The 26319-nt window shown below is 32.0% G+C and overlaps 1 protein-coding gene across 1 annotated transcript in view; it reads left to right on the top strand.

The window, feature by feature from the left end:
• Window positions 1–26319, top strand: part of NCAM2 (neural cell adhesion molecule 2) — a 574228-nt gene that overhangs the window by 527169 nt on the left and 20740 nt on the right. Inside the window, exon 15 of the mRNA XM_010858401.1 lies at window positions 2947–3127. Within this exon, the coding sequence (XP_010856703.1) occupies window positions 2947–3127 (181 nt within the window). The remainder of the gene's footprint in view (window positions 1–2946; window positions 3128–26319) is intronic.

Raw genomic sequence — 26319 nt, 5'->3', positions numbered from 1 at the left:
CTCCCTGTCCATCACCAACTCCCGGAGTTCACTCAGACTCACGTCCATCGAGTCAGTGATGCCATCCAGCCATCTCATCCTCTGTCGTCCCCTTCTCCTCCTGCCTCCAATCCCTCCCAGCATCAGAGTCTTTTCCAGTGAGTCAACTCTTCGCATGAGGTGGCCAAAGTACTGGAGTTTCAGCTTCAACATCATTCCCTCCAAAGAAATCCCAGGGCTGATCTTCAGAATGGACTCATTGGATCTCCTTGTAGTCCAAGGGATTCTCAAGTGTCTTCTCCAACACCAGAGTTCAAAAGCATCAATTCTTCGGTGCTCAGCCTTTATCCTTATCTAATTCTTCAGTCTTCCTATTTCTCACCTTGTCCTCTCTGAATTGTGTATACATACAATTTATAATGTATCAAATATTTTATATGTATTTTATGTGCTGTGTATGTATGTTTGTGTTTATAAGTCATATATCATATATGATCTAAAATTACTTTTAAGTGGAGATTTTTGTAGCTTTTTTTTTTTTTGTCAATACCTATAACAATAAACATAAAGTGGCTACTTTTTTGCATCTCCCAGTGGTTCTGCATCTTTCTGAGGTTTTCAATCATTTTGACTATTTTGGCAATTTAAAACTTCTGTGAAGGAATCACATCTTCATTAACTCAGTGAGGAAGAATGAAAAGAAAAATGGAACTGGAATTTCTTATTTCCTATTAATTTGACGTTACCTCCCTTGAGAAAACCTTCCGGGTTCCTAGACTGTCTTAATCCTTCCTGTTATTAATATATACTCACAAAACACCTTCTTGTTTTTCAGACTTCATGTCCTCTTTCTATGCTGGTTTGTATACTCTGAAATAAGTGTTGTACATTCTTGCTAACTATTGTGTTCATATTTCTAGAACAGTCTCACTACCATACTAAAGACTGAATAATTGACAAATGATGAAGAAAGCAGATGTTGGGATAATCATGGCTAGTGATACAGTTGTCCCAAACACTTGAAAAACACACCTAGGATCCTTCCTTAAATTTACTAGTCATTTAGTGGCTTAGATGAGTTGCAAAGTTTCCTGGTCCAAATTGTTGTTTTCCAGTGGCTTTTCCAACACACTTTATAACACGGACACCAGCCTAGTCTAATAAATTGATTTATAAGTCTTAAAAGCAAAGGAACATACCCCTTGTTTATATGATAATTCTAAGTGCTTGTCCAAAGTCCTTGGCCTCACTGTGGGGAGGTGAGTAATACCTCCAGTTTTAGATGAAACAATAAAAGAGACCAGTTGATTTCCTTTATAATAAAAGTTCTGCAGAACCAAAAATAATTATAAAGAAAAGAGAATCTTAGAATGGTACCAAAGCTGTAATGAAGTCTTATCTCCTTTTGAAGGATACTTCATATTTGTATTATTGATACTGTCAATTTAATGCAATAGTGAATTTAACTTCCACAATTTGATTTTAGATAATAAATCCTCAATTTTCACCATAAATGTAGAAAATGTTATTATTTTTTCTAGTCAAGTAAGTATTCTAAAATGTTGGCTCAAAATTAAGTAATACTAGATTGAGCTCTGAGGTTAAAAAAGGATCAATCAATGGATCTGTTGCTCTGTCTATATATCTATCTATCACTATGGCCAGGTTACAGTATATTTATAATTACAATTCTGGTAAATTGAGATTTTCAGTTGCAGGAATGGATTATTAGATATGTGATTTCAGAAAATATCATTTCTACTCTGTATAGCTATTATAGAAACAGGGCTTCCCAGGTGGTGCTAGTGGTAAAGAACCTGCCTGCCAATGCAGGAGATGCAAGAGATGTCAGTTCTATCCCTGGGTTGAGAAGATGCCCTGGAGAAGGAAATGGCCACCCACTCCACTTTCTTGCTTGGAAAATACCATGGAAAGAGGAGCCTGACAGACTTCAGGCCATGAGTTGCAAAGAGTCCAAACAACAGAGGGACACTCACATTGTAGAACTACTTTCTCTTTAATGCTAATTAACTACTTGTTAAGTGGTAATGATTCTTAATGCCCTGGAATGCATAATTACTCAGTGTTCCTCATTGCTTCCTCAAGAAAGTAACAGAGGCAGCTGCTACCCTTTTTCTGTAATAGAGTTGAGGGACAGTAGCAGAGAGATTACTGTTTCAACACTTAACCTGTGTTCAGATTGTTAACACACTGCACGACCGAATGTTTGCATTGTTAAAGATAGCTTAATCCATATATTATTTCAATTATTGATGACTGTAGTCATAGTATTTTTTTCAAATAAATGGTAATTCAAATATCATGTTGTCCAAAACATTTATTTTAGAAAAAGATTCAGGATTTAAGTGTAGAATGTTCAAGAATAGGATATTACTTTTTATTTTCTTATTCTAATAACCTATTTAAATGTAATAATTTTTGTCACATGTTGTTTCATTATAAGTCTGAAACATAGTATTAAAAATTATGGTTAAAATTTTAATCTATTTAAAAAATACAGACTTTATTTTTAACACACCTCCTCCCACGTGCCCCAGACAATAGTCTCTGGTAACTATTTTAATGGACATACTAAGCTTTTTCTATATATAATATTTTATAGTCCCTATTTACAAAATTATTAATAATCAACAAAGTGAATAAATAGCAATTATTATATGTGAAATTTTAAAAACTCTTAATGGAGGTGAATTATCATTTGAATTGTCAAGTATTAGTTATGAATCATCACTTTTCAGCAAATTTAAAAAGCATTAAATATTTAGTGGAGAAAAACCTTAGAAATAACTTCATCTATATATAGTTTAATTTATCCCAGTGAAAGAGGAAATATCCTTTTTTGATTTTAATAAACTCACTCACTCCATTTCAAGATAAATTATTTTTTTAAAGATCACAACTTTAGTGCATGGGTATTTACAAAATATGTTTGTATTGACTTTGCAGAAAGATAAAGAAGATCAGTGGCTAGAGAAAAAAGTGCAGGGAAATAAAGACCACATTATTTTGGAGCATCTACAGTGGACAATGGGATATGAAGTTCAAATTACAGCTGCCAATAGATTGGGATATTCAGAACCAACAGTCTATGAATTCAGCATGCCGCCTAAGCCCAACATTATTAAAGGTAAGCAAACCATGTGCTTTCACTGGCTAAAAAGAAATACGATAGTATCTTTTATAACACTTCTGGATTTTTTTCTTGATATTGAAAGCATAATTTTATAGCAGGAGGTAACATTCTAGGTTTTAGTCATGGTTATTTACATGTCTTAATCATGATTTCTCAATTGCTGTTGCCAAAAGATTGGTTCATTTGTAAATGCACTTTGAAAATTTTAGACTTTAGTGGTTGAAGTGGTAGAGAGAGAGAATGAGCAGAAGGGGAGGTTAGAGGATAAAAGAAACTGTTGAAAATCAACATGAAAAATATTCTTTGAGCCCAGAAAAAGCTTTTACAAAGGAGAAAACTTCTCTGCCAAACACATGGGGCCCAGTCCTCCACTTATGAAATATGGCCAAAGATAATGATGAGCCCATTCATGCCTGACCAAGCAAGTTGTGTTTGAAAAGATAAACTCTATCACACAATGAGGCAGAAACAACCACAGATACCCCTTAGAAAGAACAGTGAATAGAGTTACAAAGAAGGTCAAAACGTTTCAGGCCACTCATCACTGGCAGTCTCAGCACACTGGTGACTACTTTTAATAGTTAATAGTGCTTACATCATTTTATGCTAGTGATGTTATCAAAATCTGTAGAAGGTATATCAAATTTTTTTTTCAGATACATGCCATGAAGGTGGATATGCAAGAATTTGTCCTGACTCAGTTAGTTAACTCTGTCAATGAGTTGTCATATTGGTCATATTTTAATATTAATTGTTCTTTCACATATTATATTTAGTATTTAATGGTAAATTCTATACATACATGTATATGTACACATATATTGTATATATCAATGAGATATCATAACTGTATATTCATAAACATGACTTATTTAAGTCATATTATAGTTGAGTATCAGTATTGCTGCATATTTTTGAGACTGGAAAACATAAAATTTGTCAGTTTAGTCATGTTATTTAATCCTCTTGTAATTTCAAATTAATGTTAGATTCATTGGTATGGCTTTGTTATGTCATTTTTCAATTGAAAGCAGATTTATGCAATAATCTATTAAAAAGTAACTACTATTGCTTGGTTTAAAATTAATTTATATCATAGCTTTGTATTACATAATTAATAAGTATTTCCAATTATAACTTGAAATTAGGAAGTTGGAAGTATCTAGAAATAATATGGATAGCTGGATATCTTATATTATAGTGGCACTTTTTATAATTTATAAAGTACTTTTGCATTTATGACCTTATTTTATTCCTGAATCTGAGTTGAGCAAGTAAGAGCTATCCTCATTTTATAGATATAGTTGTGAGAAGTTAAAGTATTTGTTCAAGATCAGAGCTGCTCTAAATCATATGACAAATTCCATGTCCTTTAAGATGATACACCTAAATAAGAAGAATGGTTGAATGAACTATCAAGTTTGTTGTTTCTGTGAGTTTAAACATCAATAACTGCTTCTAGAGTTAAAAGGAATTGCATTTGTAGAAATTATCCTCTTTGAAGATATCAGACCATGATAAAAATATGATTCTTAATCTGAGTCAGAATCTTCAAAAGAAGATTGCAAGAGTGAAATTCATTCCCATGCGTTTTTAATTTAGCTCATATACTTGGGGAGAATAATTACTTTTATCAAGATTAAAATGAATATTTTATGAAATGAAAGGCAGTATTTTAGTTATATTTTATAGATAAAACACAAACTGTAAAAAAAATAAATATATAGATTTCAAGCAGGTTACATTATACTCCCAGAGTTCTTGCTATGCTATTTTTTAAGACAATGTTGTTAATAAAATGAATAGTAAGTATAATTCAAAAAGTAAATACAGACTATATATGTGTATATATATATATGTGTGTGTGTGTGTATATATGTAACATATATATGTAGGCACAGAAATAAGTAAAGTATTCTATGATTTATTTACTATAAAAATTTTTATTTCAATTTTGGAAAGTCAGTTTGCAAGCACTGCCTAGAAGGAAAACAATTTATAGTTTGAACTTCGCTCATGTCATTTGGCTTCTCTTGATGCATATTTCCTAATCTCTACACTAGTTTCTTCTGGTTCTGCAATATTAAGATTTATTCATTCATTCATTCCAGGTATTTATTAGGGTCTTGCTTTGTAAAAAGTACTGTGATGTGTACAGAGAAATTATCTCTGAAAAAAATGAAACTGGCTCCTGTACTCAAAGACTGTACAATCTAGAGGGAAGATAGACATAAACCAAGAATGAGAATAACCACCAAGTAATTACAACTAAGATATGCTGGTGCAATATGCTGCCAGGAAAGTCTTAGGCAAGTTTAGCTAGTTTATAGAATTAGATGGGGGTTAAGAAAGGATTCCCTTGGAAAGTGACTTTCTGAAAGAAACTTGTATGGAGTGAGCCTTCAAGGGAAATAAAGAAGTTTTTGAGGGAAAAAAAAAATGTTGATTTGCTTTAAGATCTAGCAAAAGCATGGCTGGAAAAGAACCTGGAGGTGTGTGAACAAAAATAAGGATTCAGAGGGACATGTGCCCTATATAATCCAAAATTTTCTAAAAACCATGTAAATAAAACAGATCCTGAAAGTCATAAGAAATCATTTGAAGCAGGGAAATTACATGAGCATATGGACATTTTACACAGATTAATCTTGTTCATCTTGGTAGAAGCAAGAGATAGATGAACATGAATGCTTTAAAAAAATGTGGTTACAGTAAAAAAAAAAAAGAAAACAGTGAATAAATTCCAGGCACACTGTAGATGTAGACTATCCTGCCTGTTTAAAAGAGTGGATTCAGTAGATATTGATGACTTTTGAGTTTCTTGCTTGGACAACTCTAACATTGTTGGTATCATTTCTGCAGGTAAAGAATCTTATAAACAGAGCAGCAGTTTTAGAATAAATATCAAACATAAGATCAGTTCGTTATTCATTAACTTTAAAATGTCAAATAGATGTTAGATATGTGTGTATGGCGACGAGATGACAGCCATGACTTGAAAACATGCACTGTGATGTTGTCAGCCTTAAGAGTGACTGGTATTTAGGCCTGTGTGAGGATAAAACCGCACAGTGAGTAATATCTACACCTTATGAAAAATAAATGATGTCTGTGATACTCATAAGTGCTTCCCAGTACCTAGAAGGGTGTCTGGTACAGCATCGGTATTCACAGGGTACTTGTTGAGGTATTGAAGAATAATAGAGTGTTAATAGCTGTATCCCAGGGAACTGTAATATACATGAAGAGGAAAGCAACCCCACCCCACCTCCAATGAGACTAAGATGTCATAGAGTTCCTGGAAAAATGCAAGGCTGTAATATTTTGAAAGTTGAGAGGCAGTCATATTTCCAGAAGAAAAGTTATCAATCACATTTGTCCCTCCAGAAGCTGCTGAGAGGTTAATGAAACTCATTTGAAAGAAATGTGAAGTCTGTTTACAGCTGTGCTGAAATTTGAGGGAAAGAAATTAGGTGGACAAGGGCTGAGGATCATATGGAAAGTTAGCAGGTGTAGACTCCATGTTAATTTAAGGGTTTCAAGTTTTGTATGAAGGTGAGCAGAGCAGGGAAGATGTCAGTGTTAGAAGGACACAGCTGATGTAACAGATCAATCAGTCAAGGAAAAGTCACAGATGTAGAGACAAAACTATCTGAGAAGGTAGGAGATAGGATTCATACACTCTAAACTGTACAGCTGATACAGCAGCTTACTGGAAAAGGGGAAGCAATACATGATTTATTTTATCTATAAATATGTTACAAAATAATGTATAATTTTTGTGACTAAATCCAGAGACTACTGAGGTCTTATGGAAAGACAGATAAAAGATATACCCTTATAGTTCAAAAATTATTTGATTTAGCCCTAGGAGGATTCTTGGGGCAATTTTAGAAGCTGTGATGGTTGACGGTAGACTGGGGAGCCTTTAAACCCACAAAATACTATAGAATTAAAATTATGTATCAGCAAATTAGAAAAAAATATATTTATATACTTTCAGCATAATTACTCATAATTTCTTATTCCATTTTAAAACACACATTATAAATTCAAGCATATTTTAAATCAGTTATATTTAATAAACTGGCAAATCTTGTCTTATTTAATTGGAAAAATATATGACATTTAGAAGTTAATTTAGTTTTAATTTATATTTTAAATAGCATGTATTATAGACTGTCAAAATAAAGTATACAGACTTCGAATTAAAAAAAAACATTACTTATGTACATTCAGATATATTTAACTCTTTAAAGCAACAAGCTAAATCTAGAGTATATTTATTTGTTGGACTGAGGGACTAATTTTTAACAATAGGCTTATCTAACATTCATATGTAATACATTCTATTCATAATAGTGGCTTTTCTATGTATGTATTTTAGTGGACACAACATCAGTCAATAGTTTATGGTTCAGATTTTAAAAATATTTTATGATTAGTGATATTTTCCTATTCTCACTTATTAAATATGTGTTTATTTTGAATGTTGTGTCCCTTGATTCACAAAAAAAGTGTGCAAAATAACAACCACAATCAATTTGGGATATTCATACAGCATAATTCTATCTCATTTTACTTTATAAACATTGAAAATATTTGGTAGATGACAAATTACTCTTGTAAAACTGACTATAAAATCATCTATGGAACTAGAGACTGATAAAATGATATTTATTCATTTTCTCTGTAATTTCAATAGCTAAAAATATTCCTAACATGCTAGAATGACTATAATATAATGCCTTAAAAAATTCTTGGTAATAAAATTACTCTGAAAATATTTTTCACAATTTATTTTGGCTTTACAACATGTTTAATATTGTTTGTTTAACCAAAACCCAAAAACCACCTTAGTACCTTTTAGCAACTGCTTCCTTTTTCTTTTCTTGAAATTCTTGAATTGAAGACATGTTTAATATTTACATTGACTCAACATAATTTGGTGACACATAATTCCATCCATATAGAGAAGTGACATAAATCATCACCAATAAATATATTGCTAACATTTTTTCAGTTAGTTTTTATTATAATCAACTTTTGATTATACATATAATGAACTATTGAGTGAAATTATTTTGATGGCATTCAACTCTACTTTCAACAAGACTAGTGTATATTTCATCTCCAAATAACATGAACAGAAAATAAAATATTCAAGTTTATGGCAAATACTAAAATGTTTTCTTAAGGTTATGATTGTTTTAGAATAGAAAGAAATTCTAAAATAATGGTGAGGTTGAAGTTCAATTAATGGGGAAGAACTTCATTTTAACAGTGTGGAAATCTCAGCCAAGTCTAAATACTAATCATACGTTCAAGACAATATTTATTTGGTTTAGCCCATAATATAAAAATAAATTTCTGTAAACTATTTTCATTATCTTTGTTTCTCAAAATTATTTTAAATGAGAAACAATAACATATGTGTCACGTGTACCAATGGCCAGTTGAGTTAATGTTCCTCGCTTCTATTCTTTTGCAAATTTTCATTGCATGAACTTATAATTTTAATTATATTTCTTGGTAATTCATTCATTATTAAAATATAGCTATTCTTATTAAATGTGTTTTCTAAGAAAATATGATAGCAAAAAAAGTACTATTAGCAAACTTTACAGAATATGATGAGCTCATATTTAAGTAACAGTGTGAATTTACCAGTGACACTGTGGAATGACTGGTGACCTTTTTCTAAAAAGTTGTATCTTCAGTATAAAATATTTACAATGTTCACATTTGAGAAATCAATGATATAACTAATGTCTATGTTATGTGAAATAAACATTATTTATATTGAGTCTCAGTTATATTTTTAATATGTGACAAAAATTTAGAAGCATTTTATACTAGATTTTTTTATTCTTTGTCTTGTATCAAAATATTTTTTGTAGGTAATTGGTAGTAGCTTTGTGTACATCTTGTATTAATTATTTTCTCCTTTTTTCTTTCCTACTGTCACTTTTTTCTTTTCCTTTATTTTCATGTTTGTAACTCTACTCTTTTTCCTTAATTATTTTTTTCTTGTTCTACTTTCAAAAATAATTTTCATCATACAGATAAATGCTGTGAAGCGAATAAAAGCGAAAATGGAAGCCAGTCATGGCAGCTGAATGCTGCTGCATTTTCTTTCATTATAGTCATAAGTTTGTCTTGCATGTTTTAATGTTGTTGCTATATCATATATTTCCTTTTTTGCCCTGAAAACTTACAAGACTAATCTATAATTGCAATAAAATATTTTCTAAAGTCTAACTAAATATGCATGTGTCCTCACCCACAAATAGTGAGCCTTTTTTCCCTACCCCAAATTGTTGACCTTTAAAATAGATATATTTGTTGGGAAATCACAGAAGGACATTGAACCAAGATTGTTTCTTCCAAGTACTAGTTCACAGAGTAACTTGTTTCATTCTCAACTTTTTTTAATTTCTAAAGTTGGCCTTCTTAACTGTCATGTCACTTTTATTTGAACTTAAAAATGAAAGTGCTAGTCACTCAGCTGTGTCTGACTCTTTGTGACCCCATGATCTGTATAGCCCACCAGACTCCTCTGTCCATGAAAATTTTCCAGGCAAGACTACTGGAGTGGGTAGCCATTCCCTTCTCCAAGAGGTCTTTCTGACCCAGGGATCAAACCCTGGTCTCCTTCTTTGCAGGGGGACTCTTTACCATCTGTGTGAGCCACCACAGAAGTCCATTTAAAACTTAAGCATTTGCTATATCTAATATTATTTCATTTGATTATTTTACAAATATAACTCAATATCCATGGCCAAATATTGTATAAATAGAAATTTTGTGATGTAGAATTGTGGCTCTTTCATATTGACTTGATTGTTATTCCTTTGAATGTAGGTTTAGAACTTTGTAAACATAATATTTCATAGTTTACTATTTATATAAAACATAAACCTGATAGCTTTTATTACATTAAATGTGTATGTCTTATGTACTGCCTGATTTTCCTCTTATTGACATAAAATATCATAAGGAATTAAAGTGAACCAGATTCATTTCTTCAATTTGAATACCAAAAATCTAGACTTTTAGTTTTCATTAAATAAAACTACCTTTCTGCAATTGTCCCAAAGTAAATAGTAAGTTAAAGCTGATTATATTTTTAAAGTTGCACCCTGTGTACTAGGTTTGAATTGTGTTCTGCGGTAACATCTAGTATTCATGTTCCAACATAAAATCTTATTACTTTTTCCTGGAAACCTGAGTCAGTTTCTTTGCAAGATCAGAGGGAAGTAAATGTTTTAGCCACTACTTTCCAGAAGATGGAACTGAGATGAGGACGTGTTACTAGATTCCAGCACTGAGAGGAGGCTTGGTTTGATGGAGTAGCATGAGTAATGATTGTTATTTTCACATTTCATTCATTACAAAATAAGAAAGAAGTATTTTGTGTGTGTGTTTTTTTTTAACTCCCAGCTACAGTCTAGCAAGTAATTCTTACTATGTATTCAAGATAATTAGGAGGAAATCAAATTTACATGTATTAACAAGAATGACAGTGGCTCACATGGTAAATCAAATGATTGATTTCTGGGCTTTGAGATTCATTCATCAAAAACAATTTGTTTTGTTGTATTTATTGTTTTTATGTCTTCAATGAAATACTTACAGGATCCTATTATGTAAGATGTAAAGGTGGACCAACCTTTGGTAGTCTGTTTTCTGTAACTCATCTTTCCAAACTCTTTGCTGTCCACTGCTATACTTCTTTCTTCTGAGCTAACAGCAAATCTAAAGAATGCAGAAGTGACCCATTTACAGGTTAAATACACTTCTTTCTCCCCTGCTGAGACAAAGGGATTTCCTCCTACCAATTCATGCAGTGTGGGGATTTAACCTATTTATTGGAAATGTTCTAGTTTTAAAATTAAAATAACCAGTGTTTCTGTGTATTGAAGAACTAACTATAATTTCATACTACACTCCATGATTGCATCTCACATTCCATGGATTTGGATAATACTTGCAGATGTGTTGACTACTGATATGTAACAAGTGCTAGGAAAGAAAGGAGTTCCAGGAACACTTGCATGAACAAATTTTTCCATTTGTTATAACCTGACTGGATCTTGCCAGTATTATAAATATTTCCATAATAGTCATAGAAATTATCTTGATGTAGTACATGATTATGAAATACTTTTGTAGAGAACATGTAATATGTCTTTAGTAAGATAAGAGAGTTGATTTTTTTTTGAAATTTTATTTTATTTTAGTTTAGTTTAGTTTTCTGAATGTTGAGCTTTATTTTTTTTTTTAATTTTTTATTCCTTTATTTCTCATGTGTTCCCCATCCTGAACCCTCCTCCCTCCTCCCTCCCCATACCATTTATAATCTATAATTCAAAGTCACAAACAGTGATATGAAGAACACTCAGTCTAGCTTACATGATACTTTGGCTGATATTTGGACAGGTCAGAAAAGAACCTAAAATTAAAATTCTAGTATCTTAGCGGAATTACTTGCACTTAATAAAGTTGTTCATTTATGTTTTTTAAACATCTAAGTCCAAGTCAATATATTAATCCTAAAATTAATAAGCTATTTATTATTTGGCCAAGTTTCTATTCTTAGACGAACAGTTATTTTACAGTTCTAAGACGTGCGTAAGTTAAAAAATATTCTCAAGACATATTAAAATATAAACCCCGTGCTTTGCCTTATGTCTATAAGAAATAGGAGAGCACAAAACTATAAGCAATGCAGCTGTTGCATTTCAAAAAGTGAAACCTTAGAGAGCATAAATTACCTTGTCTGATTGTTATTTTACATTGTAATAAATGTAAATGTTGCTGAATTATATTTTTTATTACTTGAGTTTTACTTTTGTTATGTACAACCATCAAGTCTGACAGTATGTTTTGTCTAACTGAAATCTGCTGTAGATCTAAGGAAATGTGATTATTGCTAACCAAGATGTAAAAATTCTCCTAGCATCATCCAATATTTTTTTTCAATCCAGTGAATTTTTCAATAAAATTTTGTGCCTAAATGTATAAATATGAACTTGTGTGTAAGGTGAGTTTTATGTTATTCATTATATATAATCAGAAATATGTACCTATGTTCATTGTTGTATGTATTGTATCGTCAAATGTTAGATCATTTTAACAGTTTGCTTAGACCATATTATACCAGTTATAAAGTTAGGTTGATTTGCTTATGCATAGTTACCATTATTTGCACATAGAGCATTCTGATTATGTTTTTATATACACTTGAAATCATTTTTCTTCTTCCAACCCTTTCCAAGTTTATCTTCTTTTATCCATTTATCATTTATCCCTACTGATCTCTCGACCCCAATTCAAGCTCTAATTATTTATCAGATTGCTCTAAGGTCGATCAAACTACATTTCAGATATGTTAACAGATTATGCCTAAGAGGCAGCAATAAAACCTTTCCTATGAAAAATATTGTCTTATATGGGAGAACCTTAAGTTAATTTCATTTTTGTCTTTTCTGTTCTAATACTGTTATCCATTGAGAATAAAAACATTTTATAAGCCCTATACCCATATTTTTTCCAAACTATTATGCAAATGTACTTATGTACTTATCTGCATTCTTTGCTGTTAGACATGAAAATGATTGAAACTCTTAATGACTTCATTTTCCTTAAATTTTTTTTAATTAGCTTAAAGTATCTGAAGGGTTTAATAATGTTAAATAAATTCTAGAGATTGGATTAACATATTATATATATATGTCAATTATGTAAAAATAATTGCCCAAATTGCACATAATTTTGACTGTTTGGGCGTTCAGCATTTCTTTTAATATTAATAATTAAAATTACAAGTATGCATAGTAATTCATCAGTTATACAATTTGGAGATGCTTATACAACTTATATTTTCTATTTAATAATTCCCATTAATTATATTTAATTTAAATTAAAATGTAAGTAAGGAAAATTCTATAATGTTTTTTAATCCAGACAGGTAGATTTATGATTTTTTATTTATATTGAACAAAATAAAATATTTGAGGAGGAATTAGGCCATGAACTTTTAGATCTGGATGGTTACTTTCAGATATATGAAAAGCATTCTTTTTATTCATTATACACCTACACATGAATAAAATAATAAAATTTCTAGATTACAAATGATTTTAACAATTCAAGATGAATATTTGCATCACTAATGCAGTAGAGTAAATATGTTTGTATCTACCTTTCAAAAATAACTAATATTATGTGTATTTTCAGTTTATAGTAGTTAAGCAACATCTCTAGTCATAAAATTATCTAAAACGCCCCAACTATTTTATTAGTAGCACTAAGAGTTTTAAATAAATAACTTCTTAGGACACTGAAGTGAAGTGAAGTTGCTCAGTCGTGTCCAACTCTTTGCGACCCCATGGACTGTAGCCTATCAGGCTCCTTCGTCCATGGGATTTTCCAGGCAAGAGTGCTGGAGTGGATTGCCATTTCCTTCTCCAGGGGATCTTCCTGACCCAGGAATCGAACCTGGGTCTCCTGCACTGCATGCAGATGCTTTACTGTCTGAGCTACCAGGGAAGCACTACCTAAATTAAATATTATCATTTACATATTTCATAGCACTTATATATTAGAATTCCATTCACCGAATAAAGATACTAGATGAAAAGTTCATACCTAAATTTGTCATTTTATGTATTTTATTATTCCTCAAATCTATGAGACATAATGTAGTATCCTTTAACCCACTTTTGAATAAGTACAAATCAAGTAAGCTTTCTCTTACTTGGTTTTATTTCCTTTCATTCTTCCTTCTTAATTTTTCTTTATACTATTCTCTCTCTCTCTCCCTTCCTCCCTTTGCTCCTCCTCTCTCTCTTTCCCTCTCAATTTCGGGCCATGGATAAATAAGATGCAGTTCTTCTGTTCCTTTTCTGTTAATTGCTGTTAAATTTTTAAATTTCAGAATTTGTGGTATATATATATATATATGTCATAAAACCTTAAACAAAGTTAATGCATTGAATGGGTAGATTAAATTTATTTTCAAATGATTGGAGATATGAATATTCTACAAGTTGCCCTGGAATGATTTCAATATAAATTGAAATTGGTAAAAAGCCTATATTTAAATCAGCTGATTATGTCATTAAAAATGAGGTAGTATTTAATCACTATTAATGCTTGATAATCTTAGAATGCAGAAGATATTAACAGTAAATATTAGGTCTTAACTAAAAGGAAAAAGTTTCAAATATCTAATTAACATATTTTCTGCCCAACCACCATCTAAACTAATCCTCTAGAGTTAACATCTTTAATTTTTTAATTATTTATTTCTAGTTGAAAGATAATTGCTTTAACAATATTTTGTTGGTTTCTGCCATACATCAGCATGAATCAGCCATATGATTCATGCTGATGTATGTAGTATATCTTTCTACTACATGGTGCTTAAAAATTTAATATAATACATAATGATTATAAAAGTAAATAGCATCTCAGTATTTTGGTAGGAGAATGGATTCAATCTATTTTCATTGTTCTGAAATAAATCAGAGATGAGAATCTAATATCAATGCTTAATTTTCCAAACACCTTAGTTTCTTTATCTTACCTAAGATTATGAATCAGATACAGATCTCTGGCAGTCATCCTCCCCTCCCTCATGGTTATTAACTAAGTAATTGGAAGCCTAAAATACCTGTCCGTAAATCTTACAGAAAGAGTGGATTATTCTAGAACATCAGTTTTTAGCTACTAGTTAGCAAAATTGAAAAACAAAATAGCCAGGGAAAAGTTCTAGTAGTGAATCTGAGGTGATTTGAACTGCAACTGATGTCCTCGTGTCTTTGTTGTAGACTATTATTCCAGCTACTTTTTAAAGATATACTCATTCAAGTGTAATTAAATTTTAAGTATGAACTAATCTAATGTTGATTGTCTTAAGCCTACATACATTGTAAACTTTCTTTATTTGTATATGTTCAAATTGAATTTAGTTATTCTTTATCACTCCATTTTCAAGTAATGGAAATTAGTTATAAACTGGGAACATTGCATAATATTCAGAGATAACATAACTTTTAAATTATGCCATATTTATCTATGTACTAAATGTGCACAGTGAAATAAATCTCTAGTAAATCCTTTTTTTCCCTAAAAAGTAAGAAATTGAAAATGACTGTTTTTAAAGAACATCCATAATTCATGAACTTCTTTCAAGAATATTTTTTATCTCACATCTTAACATCGATTTTATATATAACAGTTCTGTTTTAAAGTGACTATTTCTGATCATTTTAATTGCATTTGTTTTCATCATAGCTTATTTTCTTAAAATAAAATGTATGTTATATATGTATTGTCCTCAATATCATCTCTTATTTAAAACCTGTGACATAATATCCAGCACTTTGTGTAATCCTATGCATGAGTTTCATAGTATATTAAATGTCATTTTATTTTCTGTACTTCTGTGTCTCCATTGTTGTAATAAAGAAAACTGAGGAAAACCTTTGCTATATGTGTTTTCTTTATTACTGGTACAAACCTTTTCTGTCTTGTGTGTTTTCATTTCTAACTTGATCAGATTCAATATCTCAAAGTAATACATGTATGGTAACACATGCATATATATTTCTCTTTTACAAACAGTCAATTGTTGCATTGCCAGTTAAAAATTAAATAGTGTAGAAATTACAAAAGGGAAAATACTCATTTTCAAGATTTGCATTATTTTAAGGCATGCTTAATCTTCCTTTATCCAGAACAGCCTTCTCCCAAATATATGTCTTAAAGACCACTCATTAAAATGTTTGCATACATTTTAAAATGAAAATTATAATATCTGTATTTTGTTACAATGCTTAACTTCTTTCAGTTGATAAAATAGTTATAGAAGATTTATATATTGGGAGAGAGAAAGAGGTAAGCTAATTTTTTTTTCTGTTCTTGTTTTTATTTTTCCTGAAGCTCCTTAAAAATGATATGGTATCAAATGGGAAGTATCTGGGGATATTTGAACATTTTCATAGTGACTGTCACAGTAATTTTATATTACCTGGTTAGATTTATGTTACTTTATTTTGGGGGACCACTAAGAAAACTAAAGAAATTTGAGCAAATATATTCTAGCATTCTAATAAAACACCATTATCTTGTTATAGCAATAATCTGAGGATCAGAGAACGACTAGTCATTGACATAGTCAAGTTACTCATATTCTGTTTTCCTTGTATGTTTGTTTTACCAAATTACACTGACAGGAGGTATACCTAAATCTCTTGTCTATTACTTATATGATCTTCTAGCTTTGACCTAATTCCTTTGACTTCTTGATTGGACCATAGGGAAAATTTTCTGGCAAAGGAAAGGCTGTGTATTAACTGACCGCCATTCCTTCCAGTAGTCCTGGTACTTCTCTTAAGCTGCTGTTATATTTCTCACTTCAACTTATACATAAAGCTTCATTTATTCTCATGATCAGTATAATAAACTCACGTGGTGTATATAGTCTTAGAGTATCAAGTTAAATTTTATTATTTTCTGATTTTTATACGTTGTCTAAAAACATTTTTTAAATGACTTATTTATATTTTTGGTTAAAATAAATAATATTATCTTTATATAAAATACTATTTTTACTTTCTAATGAAAGCTAAAATAGATATTTCCATTTCAACATCTATCCTTTTCATTTTAAAAATAAGAAAATTCAATACATAATTTTCACAGTGGCTATATGCTTGCTTTACTGATTTCTCATTTATTATTACAAGAGAAATACTAAATTATTTTAAAAATCATATTAGAATATATTCTTTTATTTTTTTAAATGTGGTTAAAACAGAACTAAAAATTATCTCCTCAAACTAGCATTTCTGGTTTGAAGAATCTCTGAATGACAAATTTCCATTTGCCATTGCTTCTTTCTATATAATTTCATCACACTGAACTGGATATGTACATTACCTGAAAGATTAAATGCAAAATTCACTGATGGTCTTGAAAAATGATGAGAAATGTATTATACTTTTGGTACTTATTGTTGGAAAACAGAATAACAATTAATTGGGTTTTCATATACTACCCTGAGACTTACTCTTCCATCAAATGGCTCAGATATGAAGGAAAGTTTACTTAAGGAAATAGAAATATTTCTCTACAACACTATTCAGTATGGTTCATTTCTAGATTTCCTCATACAAAAACAGGAAACTGAAAGTGATTGACTTGCCTGTGTGTTACTCATAACTTAGTATGTCACATTTTGGTAGTTGTTAAAGGACATAAACATAATTATAGACATTCTCAGTTGATTCAGGCCTATTAACAATTCCCATTAAGATTTTAAAATATTAACTTTTTTCCTGCTCTTAAATATACTTTGTTTTCTAGGCTAGTTTCAACTTTGCACCAAAATTGAGAGTACTGTACCGAGTTCTTATATACCTCTTATCTCGATATACATATAGCCTCCTCCATTATAATCATGCAGAGTGGTACCTTTGTTACCATCAATGAACCTACATTGAGACATCATTTTTTACCCAGAGTTTGTATTAAGTGTTACTCTTGGTTTTGCACATTCTATGGGTTTTGATGAATATATAATGACATGTATCCACCATTATGGTATCATACAAAACAGTTCCAGTGCCCTAAAAATCCTCTGTCCTCTGCCTGCCTTTTCACCCCTGTCTCTCTGCTAATTCCTGACAACTACTGATGTTCATAGTTTTGCCTTTTCTGTAGTGTCATATAGGTGGAATCATACAGTAAGTAATATTTTCAGATTGGCTTATCTCACTTGGTAATGTACCTTTAAAATTCCTCCTATATCTTTTCATGTGCCTCTGTATCTTTTCGTGTTCATTTCTTTGTAGTATTGAATGATATTCCATTGCCTGGCTGTTCCATGTTTTATCCTTACACCAAATGAAATGAATAACATTTTTGTCTCCATTTTTCTTAGTGAAAGTCTACACTTCTATTTTATAGTTGATGGTATACAATATAGTTATTCAGATGCAGTGTGCAATAATAACTGGCCCTACATATTTAGAATGTTTTGTTTTAATAACATAGCTTAATTTTTTTATTTAACCCCAATGCAGAAAAGGAAGTTTCTAAGACACAATACAATGCATGTTAAAATGGAAATTTTGTAAAATTAATAGGTTATAAATTCCTTAAAAAATGATAATATCATTCATATATTTGTTCACATTTACATTTATTGTCTTATAAATTTAGAGAATTCAAAAGTATGTATATTTAAGAATTTTATAATAAATAGGTTAAACTGTATGGAATTTCAATAAACAATTTGTAAAACATCAATTGTAGTTTAATATTGATGCTCCTGCTCTTTAGTTGCTAAGTCATGTCCAACTACTTGCTACCCCAAGAACTATTTAGTCTGCCAGGCTGTTCATAGGATCTCCCAGCCAAGAATACTGGAGTGAGTTGCCATTTCCTTCTCCAGGCAGTCTTCTCAACGCAGGGAGCAAATCTCTACTTCTTGGCAAGTGGATTCTTTACCCCTGAGTCACCTGGGAAGCTCTAGTTTAATCTTATACAAGTGTAATTCAATTTTGTAATATAGTCTTTAAGAAAAAAAGGTATTTTCTGTTTGTGTAAAGAAAATTTAGTTTCCTTGTTTTAAATATAGGGAATACTCTTTTAATATTAAAAGAAACAATGAAATTGGCCATTTAATGAGTGAACAAAGACCTAAAATTTAAACTATTCACTTTTTTTAACACTGATCAATATCTGTTTTGATCATATTCATATCATTCTAAGAAGCTCCCTTTTCTACTAACCAATAAAAGCTTCACTGTCTTATGTGAAATAACAAAATTAATTCCATGAAAGTAAACTGAACACATACCATAATATTTAAACTGAATATGAAGAAATTATAGTGAGTGAGGTAAGAATAAACTTCAAATATAGCAGTTTGAATAATTATCATATAGAAAAATATTTTATATTACTGTCCATTTTTTGGACGGGATTTTGTGAAAGGTGGTCTCCTTCCAACATAATTAGCAATTTGAAATGTCAGTGTAGATAGGAGCATAGATATTCTGCTGTGCAAATGCTTTAGATATTTCACAGTTTCCCATGATTTATATTTGTACCAGGTTTTCAACCATTATAAAATATTCATTACTAAGTTTTTAGTTATTTGAAATATTTATCAGAAAAATGTTATCTACTATTTCTTTTAGCCAAGTTGATTTTTCAAAATTAATGCAATTATTTTATTCTTTAATTTCCTTTCTTACATTAAAACATGTTACCTTAACTCATATTAAAACTTGACAAGTTTCCATCAGCATTCTCATAGAAGAATACTTTTTATATTTTAGATTGTTCACTTTTTATACAGAATTGTTTTAAATTTTAAAAAAGATAGATACTAAAACCTTAAGGGAGATTGGATAGATATTTTAAAAATGGTCAAAATTATGAGTCACTTGAAATGTCATTCTAATTAAAAGTATATAGAATAAGTATACAGGCAAACTGTTTACCATCTGAGCCACCAGGGAAGCCCATACTAATTATAATTTATGGTATATATGTATATGTATACATATATAATACAAAATATAGTATATTTCATCTTATACAGTGTCTACTTTTTATATTTTTTGATGGAGACCATTTTTAAAGTCTTTATTGAATTTGTTACAGTATTGCTTCTGTTTTATTTATTTATTTATTTTGGCCATGAGGCATGTGGGATCTTAGCTTCCTGTACCTTCTGCATTGGAAGATGAAGTCATAACCACTGGACCACCAGGGAGGTCCCTACAGATAATGTAGGGAAGTCCCTACGTTATCTAATGTGAATTAAATCACTAATCGCAATATGAGACTATCTTCTAGCTTATTCAATCCCAACAGCAGGCAGGTATTGACATGTATATATGCATTATAGCAAAAGGTATGGAATAAGAGAGAGGGAAGGCTGGATGGACATTTAGCACTGTAGCCCAAGCCTCTACTAGCCCCACTCCCAACCACTGCAACAGGCTTTATTTCCTTGTCTATGTGTTTCTAGCCTCTTCCTACCATCTTTTAAGAAAAGATCAGTTAGGTTTTGTTGTTGGTGGTGATTCTTTTGTTTTGGTTGATTTATTTTTTCATTTGTCTGTTCAATTGAAAGTTTCATTCTTTTTAACCTCATAATTTATCACTTAATCAGCATCTTCCACCAGTTACCCCCAATATCAAATCCCTAATATCCATAAATATCTGCTAACTTCAGGTTATACTGTATATTTTCATATATCTCCTTCTTTGCTCATATCATGTTCTAACTTAAATGGGCTCATAATCACACAGAAAACTTCTTATTCTTCAGTGTCATGTCAGAAGTTATCTTTTCTATCATGCCTTCCTTGACCACTAGTCATCAGCTTCCACGCTTCTTCCACCTATTTTCTCAGGTCACACTATGCTACACCACTAGAAAAGCATTCTCAGTCACCCCTATAAATACATTAATAACTCCCAGTGAAGAGAGTCCTTTGCCTTTTTCTTTTTTTATTCTCACAACAGCTTGATAGAATTGTTTAATAGCATTATGATAATCATGTCATATGATTATCACATAGGATGATCATATGTCTTTGACCAATTTGTCACTAGGCTAAAAGATAACTTTTATCATATAAAGGACTAGAAAATATTTTGAAAAAACATGTCAGTCACAATCCTACTTTGTAAATATATATATATTTACATATATATGTAAATAAACATGTATACTTTTAGAAAAGAGTGTAGGGTTTTACAAATATTAATTTGCATAGTAAAGTATAATTTCCTTTCCATTACTAAACCAATTATCTTCAATTAACTGCTTTTTCTTACCTCAAATCAGTTACTTAGTTTAAAAAAATGTCTGATTTATCAGTGCTACCTCTTGATACCATCTTCCAAATCTCTCCTGTTAGTAGGGAAAAGGGACTTGAAAGGAAATTGTAGATTAGCATTGCATTTATGCATTAAAAAAAAATCATTATACATGTAATATCATTTTGACAGAAAAATCAAAACGACTAGAAAATAGTATATAGGAATTGTAAAATACAATCTTCACCTCCCAAATACTAGGGTTGTATGAAAAGAAATTCGCTAGTAGGTAGTAAGTTGTCTACATGAGTATTGCTGAACTGATTACACTCACAGAAGACAAGACTACCTTTTTAAGATGTACCAAAAATAGCCTGAAGACTTAAAACATAGATGAGGACTTCCCTAGTGGCTCAGATGGTAAACTGTCTGCCTGCAATGCAGGAGACCCGGGTTTGATCCGTGGGTCGGGAAGATCCCCTGGAGAAGGTAAAGGCAACCCACTCCAGTACTCTTGCCTGGAAAATCCCATGGACAGAGGAGCCTAGTAGGCTACAGTCCATGGGATCGCAAAGAATCAGACACAACTGAGCGACTTTCCTTTCCTTTTCCTTTTAAACATGCATAAAACATAACATAGGGCTTTATTGCTATGTCTGAGTAATGTTGAAAGATTATTGGTGAATTTTGCTTATATCTTTTAAAATCTGAAAATTTTCAATTCCTAAATTTATGAGGAATACTACAAAGGGTTTTATCAAAGAATCAGAAAGCTAGGAAATCACATACAATATAAACTTCCATGTAACTATGGATCTCCAACATGACTTTTATAATATATTTGTAGATATAAAGAGCTCCAATGAACTCAATATATGTTCATTTAAAACACAGCTAATTACCTCTGGTGTGATCCTAAAAGCCAAAAATCCCTAAGACAAGTCCCAAAACACTTATAAACTGGTGTAATTACATACAAGTATGTACTTTTTTCAAGTATCTAATAGTTTTTATTTTTAATATATTTTTAAGATTTTACCCTTTTAAAATTCCAATATTATTTGCCTGAAATGCAATCCTTTATAAAAGACTGCAGTTTTATCTTCACTGATGACTATACTCTCTTCACAGCCAGCACAGATATACTAGCATTATGTACATTTTCCCTTTAAATTGTACCCTGAAAAACATGGGAGATAGAACACTGTACCCACACAGTTTTTGTACAACTAGCTCAATAAGCAATTAAATATCTGAATAAAGTGAAGGTTTAAGGGCACTCCATGGACATGAGTTTGAGTAAGCTCCAGGAGTTGGTGATGGACAGGCAAGCCTGGCATGTTGCAGTCCATGGGGTGGCAAAGAGATCGACATGACTGAGCGACTGAACTGAAGTGAACTGAACTGAAAAAGTTGCTAATGAGCACATTTTGTCAAAAAGCTGAATGATGTAATTACTTTATCTCATAAATACTATTAACAAGAATTGTCCAAAAAAGAACTGATACTACAGAATAAATGATTAGAACAGAAAGCAAGTATAGTCATAATTTAAAACAAACGAGACTTTGATCCACTTCATATTAAAATAAACTTTTAAGAGATTTAATCTTATTGTTTTATTTAAATGGATATTTACATGTCTAAAATATTGTGCAAAAAACCTTAACTATAAAAATAACAATGTGATTCAAAACCTCAAAACTAAAAAAAAAAACCCAAAAAACTCAAAGCTAATGGTGAGCTAAAATAGACAAAAGTGAAGAGAATACCTATATATATATATATATACACACATACATATAGGTATATATATACCTACATATATACCTATATATATATATAATCCTATGTTCGTGGGATTTCTCAGACAAGAATACTGTAGTGGATTGCTATTTCCTCCTCCAGGGGATCTTCCAACTCAGGGAATGAACCTGTGTCTCTTGCATCTCTGGCATTGGCAGGCTGATTCTTTACCACTGTGCCACCTAGGAAATATACATATATATATATATATATATATATATTTGTTCACAAACTAAGCATCAGTTCAGTTCAGTTCAGTTCAGTCGCTCAGGCATGTCCGACTCTTTGCGACCCCATGAATCACAGCACACCAGGCCTCCCTGTCCATCACCAACTCCCAGAGTTCACTCAGATTCACGTCCATCGAGTCAGTGATGCCATCCAGCCATCTCATCCTCTGCCATCCCCATCTCCTCCTCCCCCAATCCCTCCTGGCATCAGACTCTTTTCCAATGAGTCAACTCTTCGCATGAGGTGGCCAAAGTACTGGAGTTTCAGCTTTAGCATCATTCCTTCCAAAGAAATCCCAGGGTGATCTCCTTCAGAATGGACTGGTTGGATCTCCTTGCAGTCCAAGGGACTCTCAAGAGTCTTCTCCAACACCACAGTTCAAAAGCATCAATTCTTCAGCGCTCAGCCTTCTTCACAGTCCAACTCTCACATCCATACATGACCACTGGAAAAACCATAGCCTTGACTAGACGGACCTTTGTTCGGAAAGTAATGTCTCTGCTTTTGAATATGCTATCTAGGTTGGTCATAACTTTCCTTCCAAGGAGTAAGCGTCTTTTAATTTCATGGCTGCAGTCACCATCTGCAGTGATTTTGGTGCCCCCCAAAATAAAGTCTGACACTGTTTCCACTGTTTCCCCATCTATTTCCCATGAAGTGATGGGACCAGATGCCGTGATCTTAGTTTTCTGAATGTTGAGCTTTAAGCCAACTTTTTCACTCTCCACTTTCACTTTCAGCAAGAGGCTTTTTAGTTCCTCTTCACTTTCTGCCATAAGGGTGGTGTCATCTACGTATCTGAGGTTATTGATATTTCTCCCGGCAATCTTGATTCCAGCTAGTGTTGTCTCTTTCAGAATTTTCCATAGTTTATTGTGATCCACACAGTCAAAGGCTTTGGCGTAGTCAATAAAGCGGAAATAGATGTTCTTCTGGAACTCTCTTGCTTTTTCCATGATCCAGCAGATGTTGGCAATTGATCTCTGGTTCCTCTGCCTTTTCTAAAACCAGCTTATTCAGTGTTATCTGTCAGAGACAATAATAGCATTATCAATAATTATCTTTTTTTGTTTGTTTAATTTTGACATCAGACTTTCAGTGATTGGGAAAGATTTTAACTTGACATATAGAAGAAGCAAGGCAATGACCAAAAAGGTATATTTACTATACAAATAATGAAAAAATTAAAAAATAATAGTAAACTAAAAAACTCTCAAATTTTAGCCACAGTGAGATGCACATCTAAAACTGGAAGAATGAAAATATACCAAAACCTTAGGCCTAATGAATAGTGTTTATCAAAAATAGTAAAAAATACATGTAAAATATAAACATTTATTTACAATTATTTTATGCACCATAGTTCATGTATGCTAGCAATTTTAAAGTATTTATACTTGCTAAAATTAGAAAGATTTAGAGTAAAAGAAGAGAAATCCTAATTTTTTAAAAGAAGATACTATAAACAAGTGATGAATAATGTTTGCCATAAACAAAGTGATCATTTGTGTTAGTCAGTCATATCCAACTCTTTGTGACCACATGGAATGTAGCCCATCAGGCTCCTCTGTCCCTGGGATTTTGCAGGCAAGAATACTGGGGTGGGTTGCCATTTCCTTCTCCAGGGGATCTTCCTGTCCCAGGGTTCAAACCTGGGTCTCGTGCATTGCAGGCACATTCTTTACCATCTGAGCCACCAGGTTTGTAAAGTAATATTTTTACTGTGTTTTGGAATTTCCAAAGTAGCTTCATATATGATTATCAAAGAATATTTTAGCTAGGTTACATGAGAATTATTGTCCACATTTCATTAATAATTAAATAGAATAAAAGTGTGACAGATATTTCCATTTGTAGTGTTTTGGCCACAAAATGGTAGAGATGAAAGTAATTTCCATCAATGTTAGTTTTCTATAACTTTAATTTCTTATATTTTTTATGTTTTATAATTATACATTGCATTTTTATCAAAAGATCAATATGTTATAAAGTTATCTTAAAATAAAAGCATGTGTCATAGGAGGAGATATTCAGTTTTTCTCTAGTCATGTGTGTGTGTGTGTTAGTCACTCACTCATGTCTGACTCTTTGCAACCCCATGGACTATATAGCCTGCCAGCCTCCTCTGTCCATGTGATTCTTCAGGCAAAAATACTGGAGTGGGTTGCAATTCCCTTCTCCACGGGATCTTCACAATCCAGGGATTGGACCCAGGTCTCCAGCATTGCAGGAAGTTTCTTCACCAACTGAGCTACCAGGCAAGCCCTTTGGTTGTACGGGAAGCAATGAAAAAAGTGGCTTGGATTGGAGAGAGAGTATAAATTCCAATCGTAGTAGCTCTTGAGTTTGTTTGAATTTTTAAAACATTTTGGATTAATAGAAAATGATATGTTTAATCACCCTTGCTGTTATAGTTTGCAGTGATTCTCTCTTTTTATTTAATACAATTAAAGAGATATTGATCAGACATTAAAAACCTCAGAATTTCAAACATTTATGTCAAACAGTCTTCAGTTCAGTTCAGTTCAGTCACTCAGTCGTGTCAGATTCTTTGTGACCCCATGGACTGCAGCACGCCAGGCCTCCCTGTCCATCACCAACTCCCAGAGTTACTCAAACTCATGTCCATTGAGTTGGTGATACCATCCAACCATCTCATCCTCTGTTGTCCCCTTCTCCTCCAGCCTTCAATCTTTTCAGCATCAGAGTCTTTTCAAATTAGTCAGTTCTTCCCATCAGGTGGCCAAAGTATTGGAGTTTTAGCTGCAACATCAGTCTTTCCAATGAATATTCAGGACTGATTTCCTTTAGGAAATGGACTGGTTGGAACTCCTTCCTGTCCAAAGGACTCTCAAGAGACTTCTTCAACATCACAGTTCAAAAGCATCGATTCTTTGGCACTCAGCTTTCTTTATTATGTTCAACTCTCACATCCACACATGAATACTAGAAAAACCAATAGCTTTGACGAGATGGACCATTTTCGGCAAAGTAATGTCTCTGCGTTTTAATATGCTGTCTAGGTTGGCCATACCCGCTCCAGTACTCTTGCCTGGAAAATCCCATATGCGGAGGAGCCTGGTAGGCCGCAGTCCATGGGGTTGCAAAGTCGGATACGACTTAGCGACTTCACTTTCACTTTTCACTTTCATGCATTGGAGAAAGAAATGGCAACCCACCCCAGTATTCTTGCCTGGAGAATCCCACGGACAGGGGAGCCTGGTGGGCTGCCATCTATGGGGTCACACAGAGTCAGACACGACTGAAGCGACTTAGCAGCAGCAGCAGCAGGTTGG

This window comes from Bison bison, unplaced genomic scaffold, assembly GCF_000754665.1.
Source record: "Bison bison bison isolate TAMUID 2011002044 unplaced genomic scaffold, Bison_UMD1.0 scf7180017864387, whole genome shotgun sequence".
NCBI lineage: Eukaryota > Metazoa > Chordata > Mammalia > Artiodactyla > Bovidae > Bison > Bison bison.
The sequence above is the reverse complement of the archived record's forward strand: the minus strand, read 5'-3'. Positions and strand labels throughout refer to the sequence as shown.